The sequence below is a fragment of a genome, unplaced genomic scaffold, assembly GCF_019419815.1.
Source record: "Pyrus x bretschneideri cultivar Hongxiangsu unplaced genomic scaffold, Pyrus_bretschneideri_v1 Contig4, whole genome shotgun sequence".
Taxonomy (NCBI): Eukaryota; Viridiplantae; Streptophyta; class Magnoliopsida; order Rosales; family Rosaceae; genus Pyrus; species Pyrus x bretschneideri.
Window position 1 is genome coordinate 10,386,815 of NW_025999723.1, and position 10,448 is coordinate 10,397,262.

The 10,448-nt window shown below is 36.1% G+C and overlaps 1 protein-coding gene across 1 annotated transcript; it reads left to right on the top strand.

Annotated features, from left to right (window-relative positions):
- The first annotated feature begins 472 nt into the window (after positions 1 to 472).
- Positions 473 to 1,805, top strand: LOC103927194 (myb-related protein 308). Its single transcript, XM_009336088.3, has 2 exons — positions 473 to 731; positions 878 to 1,805. The coding sequence occupies exons 1-2, from the start codon at positions 599 to 601 to the stop codon at positions 1,630 to 1,632; spliced, it is 888 nt and encodes a 295-aa protein (XP_009334363.1). The 5' UTR covers positions 473 to 598; the 3' UTR covers positions 1,633 to 1,805.
- The last annotated feature ends 8,643 nt before the right edge of the window (positions 1,806 to 10,448 follow it).

Genomic DNA, 10,448 nt, shown 5'->3' on the forward strand with positions numbered 1-10,448 from the left:
TATAGAACGTTCATAAATAAATGTTTTAATAAGAACATATTTTAAACCATTTGATCACATTGGACTAAAATGTTTATTAACTTTCATGCACCTCAACATTTGATGGGTGTTGGCAACAAGTTGGATCCATATCTTAGATAACTTTCATCATTATATACATGATGTTAGAGTAATGATCAAATTGGACTTATATCGTCAAATAAAATTTGTGATTGAAGATTAATTATAATTCAGACTACACGTTCATACAAGAATAATTTGATCAATGATTCATATTTACAGTCTAGTAATATAAAGACCTTGCGTGTGTGTGTGTGCGTGTATATGTTGATCGGCAGATAATAAGAGATGTACATTTTTCCTATATGAAAATAATACTTATAAAATTATCATTTTTTCTTTAAAAGTCTTTATTTATTCCTTCTTAACACACGTTAGCACTCCCAACAAATAAAAAGGGGTACAAGGTGTAAGAATCCTTTGTGCTCTACAGAGCATCAGAGTCCTCTTGTTTCCGGTGCTTTCCCTCTTATTCCCACTCTAGTTCTAAATATTCATATTCTTGAGAGAGAAGAGATCTAATTAGATAGAGTGAATCATGGGAAGGGCTCCTTGCTGTTCCAAGGTTGGTTTGCATAGAGGTCCATGGACTCCTAGAGAAGACACATTACTCACCAAGTATATTGAAGCTCATGGTGAAGGCCATTGGAGATCCTTGCCAAAAAAAGCTGGTATACATAATTATGTTATTGCTCATTTTCCACATTGTTATATAATTTCTTAGGTATCATGAATTATATATGGTCCTCATTGTTCTGTAATTTTTTTTTCATTTGTTGTACAATTATTTTTATCCTACATTTTTTGGTCAAAATAGGCCTCCTCAGGTGTGGGAAGAGTTGCAGGCTAAGGTGGATGAACTATCTAAGACCAGACATAAAGAGAGGCAACATAACCCCCGATGAAGATGACCTAATTATCAGACTACATTCACTTCTTGGCAACCGTTGGTCTCTCATCGCCGGTAGGCTTCCGGGTCGAACCGATAATGAGATCAAGAACTACTGGAACACCCATCTTAGCAAAAGACTCAGAAACGAAGGCACCGATCCAAACACCCACAAAAAATTATCTGAGCCGATAGCCAAAGAAAATAAAAGGAGAAAGAACCAAAGAAGCAAGAACAACAACAATAAGAAGGAGATGGTGATGACGAAAGACAAGAAGAACAAGAAAACAGCCCAACATGTGGAGCCACAAAAGCCTAAGGTTCATCTTCCAAAACCTACTAGGTTTACTTCCTTTTTATCCCTACCAAGAAATGACAGTTTTACTAGTAGTACTACAGTTACCACTGGGTCTTCAAGCCAAGACTTAAACAGAGGGGGAGGGAGAGAAGGAGGAGGAGGAGGTTTTGGTGTTAATACTTGGTGTAATAATGGGCTTGTGTTTTGTGTTGGTGATGAAGATCAAGATCATGATCCTATTAATTCTTCAGCTGATGGCGGTGATGATCATACGCTTGAAAATCTATATGAAGAATATCTACAGGCGCTTCTGAAGACAGACCATCATCATGATCATCAAAATCAACTTGAATTAGAGTCATTTGCCGAGTCACTGTTAATCTGAAAAAAAACAAAAAACATATTAGTATAAGATAGATAAATTAGTATGGTCGTCCCGCGCAAGGGTCTAATAATAGGGTTTGAATTTTAGGTTTTCACGTGCTTACCGTCTAGTTTGTAGCCATCTCTGTGTAATAGTGGACCTCTTTAATCTTTATTATATTTGTTAATTAATAATATTTGTGTATCTGAAAAAAAAAAAAAAATTATTTGTGAATATTTTAGGATGGTACTATCCACACATCTGTTTCAATTTCAGTATTTAGATCGAATGAATTAAAAAAATGACAAAAATTAACAAAAAGTATGTAAAAAGTAAAAATGAATGTGTATATAAAACCAGCCTATTTTGTATGATGGTGACTTGGGGGTTAAAGTAAATTAGTTACTAACAATTGAGTCCAAGGGTTTTTTACTTTTGGTTACATCTCTACTTTATAATTTGTATGTCTTCAGTTCTTCATTTTACGCGCAGACTCCTTAGGGAAAATAATAAGTCGAGTTGTGTCGAATTATTATTACGATTAATTTATTTTTCTTTTAACTTATAAGGAGAAATAACTTTGCATTCCTAATAGGCTTATTAATTGATTTTCTACTAAAACTGCTATTTAGTCATACTTTACTCCGTGGTACTAGCTTTGTCTCACTTTGCCCCATGAAACTATCAGTTTCGTCTCATTTAATCTCCGTTCACCTCATTTTTGTCTATTCCATCAAGTAAATGTTAAATTAAAAAGTGTCATGGACATTTTATTTGAAACAACTCTTTGTCTCCAACTTAGCTGCTAAAACAGTCCTAATTTTATTTTGATAACTCTAATTCAAACTCATGTCTGTCTCTCTTACAGATTGATACAGAGCTATAGTTGCAGCCATTGGATTCAATGAGTGGCTTAAATCAGATTTTGAAATACAACTCATTATTTTCTTTGAAACACATGCAACCCATTTTTGCTTTTACCATCATATGTAGCTATAGCTTCACACCAATGCACAAGAGAGACGGACTGGGCTTTGAATTAAAGTTATTGAAAATGGAATTGGGATTCTTTTATCAAGCAAGTTGGAGGCAAAGAGTTGTCTCAAAAATAAAATGTCCATACTACCATTTAATTTATCCTTTTTTACGAAATGGACTAAAATGAGATGAATTGACATTAAATGAAACAAAATTGACAGTTTATGGGATAAAATGAGATAAACTTGTTTCAAAAGGTAAAGTAAAACTAAAGCAAATAAATTAATATGCCGTTTTATTTCCAACTTTAAAAGTAAAAACATGACATGGTTAGAACTGGCATGCTTCATTTAATTTTTTTAATTTTATTGTTCTTAGTACTTTTATTATTTTTAAAGTATTGTTGTGTTGTTTGTAGTTATTATTAGGGGAATTTTGATCCATATTTTTAAATTTGTTAGGCCAAACATCCTTAGCCTTTAGACCTTTTTTTTTTTTTTTTTTTTTTTTTTTTTTTAAACTACTTTATGTTGTAGTCTTGTTAGATTAGGAATGTGATTGTGTAAATCATAGTATATCTAGGAATATCTTGGAATATTCTCTAGGGTTAGATATTATCCTATTAGATTTATAATCCTGTTAGGATAAAAAGTTTACTTTCCTTACTACTATAAATAAAGGCACAATGGAATGAAATAGAATACACCTCACAATTACATATCTCTCTCTTTCTCTACTATGATGCACCCCTTCTCTCTCCCCCCTCTATATAATTCAGTAAATTATGCATACAACACGTTATTAGTTGGCTTTTCTAGAATGATCTTCTACAAATTAAAAGGTTTTTGTTGTTTTCTGTCAATTAGGTACACTTAAAATAAATTAAGATATTTGAAACAACCTTGAAGCATGAAAACATTCCCCATGATGCATGAACCCCCTATATTTATATTTTCCTTCCAATTATATATATTGCATATGTGTTAATATATTTTGTCAATATATATATTTGTTCATGCAATATGCAATTATGCTATGCGGAATTTGTGAGTCAAAGCATTAAAATTAATTTAGAAGCAATTAGGATTTTTAACCCTAGAATTCGAAAAAACATATGGGATTTTTCGCGGCTCCACGCCACACCGCCTAGCCATGCTGGCTGGCCTGTAGCCACTTCATAGCTAGGATGGCGTCGTTTCGACGCCATGGACCTCTCGCAGCAGCCCCATGGGTTTGCTGCCATTCCATTGCAACCAGGCCTCAGCCTTGCTGAGCCGCCATCTGTCTCGGCCTGCGATCACCAAATCCAGCCCATGTGGCTGGGATTGCCTAGAATCAGCCCGCAACAAAGCGAGCTCTCGTTGGGCTTCGCACTCACCCATCCTAAGCCAGCTCCGTGCTGGGCCAGTGCACTCGCGTCTTTTATGGCCTATAAACCAGCAGCTTTGTTGCAGAACCTTTCCCAGACGCACGACCTATGGCCCGCAACCATGATTAGGCTGCTCCGTAGCCAACTTGTGGACCAATAAACCCCTTTTGGGGCTTTGTCCCGCACACAGCACCCAAGCCCATTGAGATTGGGCTATAATTTTAACCCAAATGTTATTATTATTTTTGCTTCCACGATCAACCCTGTATGGTCCCAATTTATTAAATTAATTAAAGTGACCAGTAGTATATTAATCTGATAATTTTTATTGATCTGAAGTTCACTTTTTGGCAATTAACGATGTAATAAATTATTTCGTTTCTTTGAACCGTTAATTATCTTTCGTAGTCCTGATGCACTCACACTTGGGTCCTGAAGCAATCCACAAATTCACTACACTTTATTGTATATTGTCTTCTGTGTTCTTGCAAGTACCCCTGTATATGAACCGAACATTTATAACTAAATCGAACTTGTAGTTTCAAATTTAATGCCTTTGAAACCTGAAGTTTTCATAAAACATATACACCCATAAAAGCCCGACGTTTTTCATGAAACCCATGTCTTGGAACTCGAATGTTCTAACTTTGATGCTTATAGATAATTCATTCTCATAGCACTAATCACAATCTTGTTCCCTCCATTCATTGGATTGTTGTACTGTCACAAGTTTGATTTTCCTGATCTGGATGTTTCTAATAGAAACCACTTTAAGTAGGTATAAGATGTGAAGCTCCACTTGACTATCAAGAAGCTGAGAAACCATTGAAGCCAACAATGGCATGGAAGAGCTGAATAAGCCTCCGCCATGATCTTCATTCGAAGACTTATGCTCGAAGCATTACCCACGGAAGTACTCCTGAACGAAGATTTCATGGCTCTTTGGCTCACTCCTACGGATCGTCTAATCATGTAAGATGTTGCCTGAAACACACCATGATTACATCCATGAATGAGTACGATTATGAAGTTTATAAATCCGATCGAATTTCGACTAGAGTATACTTTTCTCGTCTTTTCATATTTCTAACTCGCTCCTGAAGCAGCAGTGTAGAGAGCAGAAGTTTACCAAATTTTCAAATTTGATTACTACCATAAATATGAGAAAAAGCTATAGACGCAACCTCGACTAGAGTTTATCGAATAGTATGGACCCAACTTGGCTGGAGTCTACCAAACGGTATTGCTCTACTTCGGTAGAGGCCTACCGAACAGACCCCTCCGACTTCAATTGGAACCTACCGAACCCAAGTCTGGGTCTGTCTCTCTCACAATCCTAATTTTGAGTTTGTTTTTACAACATATGGTAGAATTAGGGCCTGCCAAGGTGTGGCATCACGCCCAAAGTGTGATCCTTGGCACCTAAGACCTAAAACTTCAAAAACAAGGGATAATATTCCCAAACCTCAACACTGCAGAATCTACTTCCGTCTCGATGGAATAGATAATTGGTTATGCACATGTTCGTGCTTTTACCAATGTCTTTAAGGAGTACCATTGTTTTAGTCAATATGTGAAACTAATTTTGCTCCACCAAACATCATTGGAGGAGCAAAATTTTGACATGGATGGCCTTGTTGGCCGAATCTCCTTAGTAAACCATTTACTTTGTGAACATTTTTTTATGTTCTTGGATTCACATTTGGTGTTTGTTTTAGTTATGGATAATCTTATCGATATTGTCCTTAAATATGAGTTAATTGAATCATGTTTCTTAATACATGAGACCAAATTCAATTAAACATGTGATTAGGTAAGAATGTGGGAAAGTTAGTTGTCTAGATGAATGCGATACTATGCACACTAACTTTATACCTAAATCACATCTCTAACAACGACTTCAGGTTTATCCAACCTAATTAAGAGCATTGGCATGCTCCTCGTTGTATGAATGGTACTAAATTACCATTTAAGAGACCTTATATTCTCCCCATTCCAGAAGAACATCGTTGAGTTTTAAGGATATTCGAGATAACAATGATCATGAATGAAACCACTGATGGAAAATAAAGTGGAATATCTTTGCACCACCTCCAAAATGAGCCTAAAGCTTTGATCTAGGGCGAATGGGCTATCTCCTAACTAGGAACATGCCACATATGGCCGACCTGTAGCGGGGTGATTGAGCAGTTTAATTGTTTTGACACGACCATTTGGGACACTTAGGTCGAACAATGATGCCACGACACATCTCCTTACCTAAAGTAATGATCTTGTGTCTACAAGCACACTTTGCCAAGCCCGCTCGTTTGGAAAATTTGATTTCTATATCATTCCTCGCAAAGATACAAAACAACTTTCTTTTCACAGTGGATTCAAGGGAATATATGTGGACTAATCCAACCAAAATGTGAACCATATAAATACTTATGATTTTGGTTGATGAATCGATAAACTGGTCATATGTTTGTCCACACATATTGCTGCTAAACCTCCTTACTGATTTTAAGGGTTCACCATCCTACTTATCCCATAAAGTCTAGAAAACTGGATAATGCTAGAGAGTTTATATCGAAGGTTTTGGATAAGTATTGCATGTCTTTTGGGTTTATGATTGAACATCGAATTTCCATGTTCACTCCAAATAAACTCGTAGAGTGATCATAAAGCTTAATTTCAATGATCGCCCGGACTTTGGTGAACGCACCAAGCTTTTGGTTTCTGCCTAGGGCTATACAATCTTGTACGCAGTTATGTTGGTCTGCCTTGAGGCACATTGCTACCCAACCATTTTGACATTACAATTGGTTACTGGGTACAAACCTGACGTTTTGTATTTACACATTTGGGTGTTCATTTCATGTGCCAAGTTGTGCCGTCAAAATGTACCAATATGGGTTTTCCCAGGAAGTTATGAATCTTTGTCAATTACGATTCTCCTTCACACTACCTCTCTTATAGCCTTTGTAATCAATCTCTTTACTGCTCATTTATAGATTGTCACTTCGATGAGACAGTCTTCTCACCATTAAGGGGAGATAAGAACGTCAACGTTCCTGTAGAATGACGTGAGTTTGCGAGGACGTTCCCCACTATATCTCTTCTTGATCCCAGTACCGCACAAGTGCATAAGCAAGTGCAATGTATTTTAGCTTTCAGAATGTTGCTCCAGACGCATTCCTCTGATCTAGCTAAAGTGACGAGATCATATACCAGCTACAAGCATGCCTGCAAGGATAGACGTAGTAACGGACGTCGAGTCAACATCCCCGAAGGGTGTGCCACCCATGTTGGACGGTTTGGCAGCCCCTGTTAGACGACCTGATACACCGGCGGATAACCAATCAATCTGTCTTAGCCTAAGCATGGCAAATCACTGGGTTTATAGGATTCACTTCCCTAAAAGATAAAGGTCATGGAACAAAATGAATATATACTTGATCGTGTCTCAAATCATTTCCATCTCATGAGATTAGTCTGGATTACTCCTGAGACTTGAAGTTCTTGGTCCAGTATACTAGTTTAGATGAGATAATGGAATTGAAATGAGATTATCATCGATGATTTTTCACTTATATGGTAGCTACGGACATAAATGAAAAGCAATAATATCAAATCATGTCTCATTGATTAGTGACAATGTAGAACTAATTGGACAATCGAAATTACAATCGAGGTTAAATTCCTTACCAAAGTGTGTTTAGACCTATCGTTCCTACACTGCCCAAGGTAACCCTGTTATGTTACTAGTGGGAAAGGAAATGTAATGAAATAGTGCAATATGATGCATGCTTTACGACGCAAGGCTTTTTTCAAACGCCCTGTGATTGACTGCAACATTACGAATGTGGTTAATATTTCTTTATGGGGATATGGAGATGGAGATTTACATGTAAGTTCTCGAAGAATTACATGGACTGGTTCAAATAGTTCCAAACCACGGAACACCCTCTTAGCTCGTTTGAGGCATTCAATTAAGGATTAAAGCAATCCGACGAATGTGGTATACCTGTCTAAGTTATTATTTGATCAATCAGGGACATAAATGAATACCTTTGCATGTTAAAATATGAAGTCTTATTCTAAATTGCTAGAGTTACAGTTTATGTTAAATGACATGAATCTCACTAAGACTCTGGAAGAGTTTGAGAAAACAGCCTCACACTTGAAAGCAAAATTTGAGATGATGGATCTTAGGAAAACTCGTTTATACCTTGACCTGAAGTTCAAGTGTTATTATGACAGTACTTTGGTTTACCAGTCGAACTATACCTCGAAGGTGTTACCCTTTGAGTATACCTATGATCTTCCATAAGCTATATACAAATGAGACCCTTGAAGAGGTTATAAAACCCTAAGTTCCATATCTGAGTCCAACTTTGCACTTTGTTGTACTTAGCTCATTATATTAGAAATGACATCTCCTTCGCTGTTGATTTAATGGTAAAGATGTAGCATCGTGCCTACACGAAACCACTGAATTGGTATTAACGACATTTTCCGCCACCCTAAAGGTACTACGGATTTGGGTAAATCCCAACGCATCCCAAGCGGATCCAACCCTCTTGATCCTCGAAATGATGCTTGCCTTGTTTGGTATGCTGACGCTGGTTACTTTTCAAACTCGTGCAAGGCACATCCCCGAATGGTTATGTCTTTACCGTTAGGGATATCGTAAAATCTTGGAGGTCCACGATATAACCTTAGTTGCAAAATCTTCAAACCATTCCAAGACTCACATCACTTCATTACGTCGCACGTGAGACATGTTTAAGATCTCCTGTTAAGCATATTCGAAGTACTTGCTGTTTTCATCCATCATTGAGTCCCAACGACAATCCATGAAGATTATGCTGCATGTATCAACCTAACCAAGACATGATACATTAACAAAGTCAATGCCAAGACATATTGCGTTTACATTTACATTAGCAAAGCATCATGGGATTGAATTTATGCAAGCCGATCCCGGACTACCTTGCCGACCTTTACACGATGTCATTACCGAAGTTAACCTTCCAGAAGCTTGTCCGAGGAATTGGTATGCCTAACTATTAATATGCAATACTTGTAGTTCTCATTTGGAAGTTCTGTCAAACTCAGGGGGAGTATCTAGAAGTATACTCACTTGATCTTAATGTACTCTTTTTCCTTGCGATTAAGAGCATTTTTCCCACTGGGTTTTTACTACCTAACTAGGTTTTGACGAGACACCCATCCTGAGCTGGTTATACCCTTGTGAACCCTGCGATTAATGTAACTTTTCACTTTTAGTTTTGACTTGGGTTTTACCATAGCGAGGTTTTGTGAGTTTTACCTTTTATGCATTTTTTTCGTTGATATGAGACTCACATTTGCTCATTGTGCTGACGACTTCATCAACTGTACTTACTTTATCGCTGAAGACCTGATGCGCCATTTGTTTGAGTATTTACACACTCAAGGGGAAGTGTTGCAGTCCTATTAAATTAGGAATGTGATTGTGTAAATCCTAGTGCATCTAGGGATATCTTGGAATATTCTCTAGAGTTAGATATTATCCTAATAGAGTTGTAATCCTATTAGGGTAAGGAATTTAACTTCCCTACTACTATAAATAAAGGCACAATTGGGTGGAATAGAATACACCTTACAATTACAAATTTTTTTCTTTCTCTCTACTATGCCACACCCCTTCTCTCTCTCTATCCTTTATATGATTAAGTAAATTAAGCCTACAACATTTTCTATAATTTTGGTGCCGTGCCCCTTTTTAAACTATCCTCTTTCTAAAATTCAAAATTACATGAATTGCCATTAGTCCACCAATAATTTATTCCAAAATAAGTTTCAAATCTCCAAAATCTAGCCTTTTTAAACTGAAATTATTATTATTTTATTATTATTATTAATCCAAAAGAAAGAGGGATAATTATTAAGTTATCAATCAATGATATGTACCAAATATTAAAATTAAATGTATCAAAAACTAAAATTAAACATACAAAAAACTAAAATCAAATGTATCAAAAACTAAAACTCAATCGACAATATGTACAAAACTGAACATACCAAAAACTAAAAATAAATGTATCAATTGATAATATGAACAAAGTAAACGTATGAAAACCAATAATAAACGAACCAGTAATGTATACAAATAATTCAATCAAAATAAAATGTATATATAAGCAAAATCTATCGTTTCACAAAAAATAAAAATAAAAGTATATATCTTCGAGATAAAATTAAATTTTAATTTTAGGAGAAAAAATATTTTGTAGGGAAAAATATAAAGTGGGCGCGTGAGGCTTAGGTTTTTGATCAAAGGTGTTGATTGTTTTGCAGGTGCATTTTCATCAAGACAGAAGACAGCGGAAATTTGCATCCACAAATAGGTGCTTTCATTGAGAGCTGATTCAAAATACTCGAAGAAACCTCTTGCATTAGTTTCTTGAATTTTCTGTTACGTTGAATTTCTCACACGGCGTATGAATTAATTTTTTGTAGA

What these genes read in the sequence shown, in the direction of transcription:
- LOC103927194 (XM_009336088.3), top strand. Translation starts at nt 599, where the DNA reads ATGGGAAGGGCTCCTTGCTGTTCCAAGGTTGGTTTGCATAGAGGTCCA. An exon ending in ATCCTTGCCAAAAAAAGCTG is followed by an intron (nt 732 to 877) that starts GTATACATAATT and finishes TGGTCAAAATAG; the next exon opens with GCCTCCTCAGGTGTGGGAAG.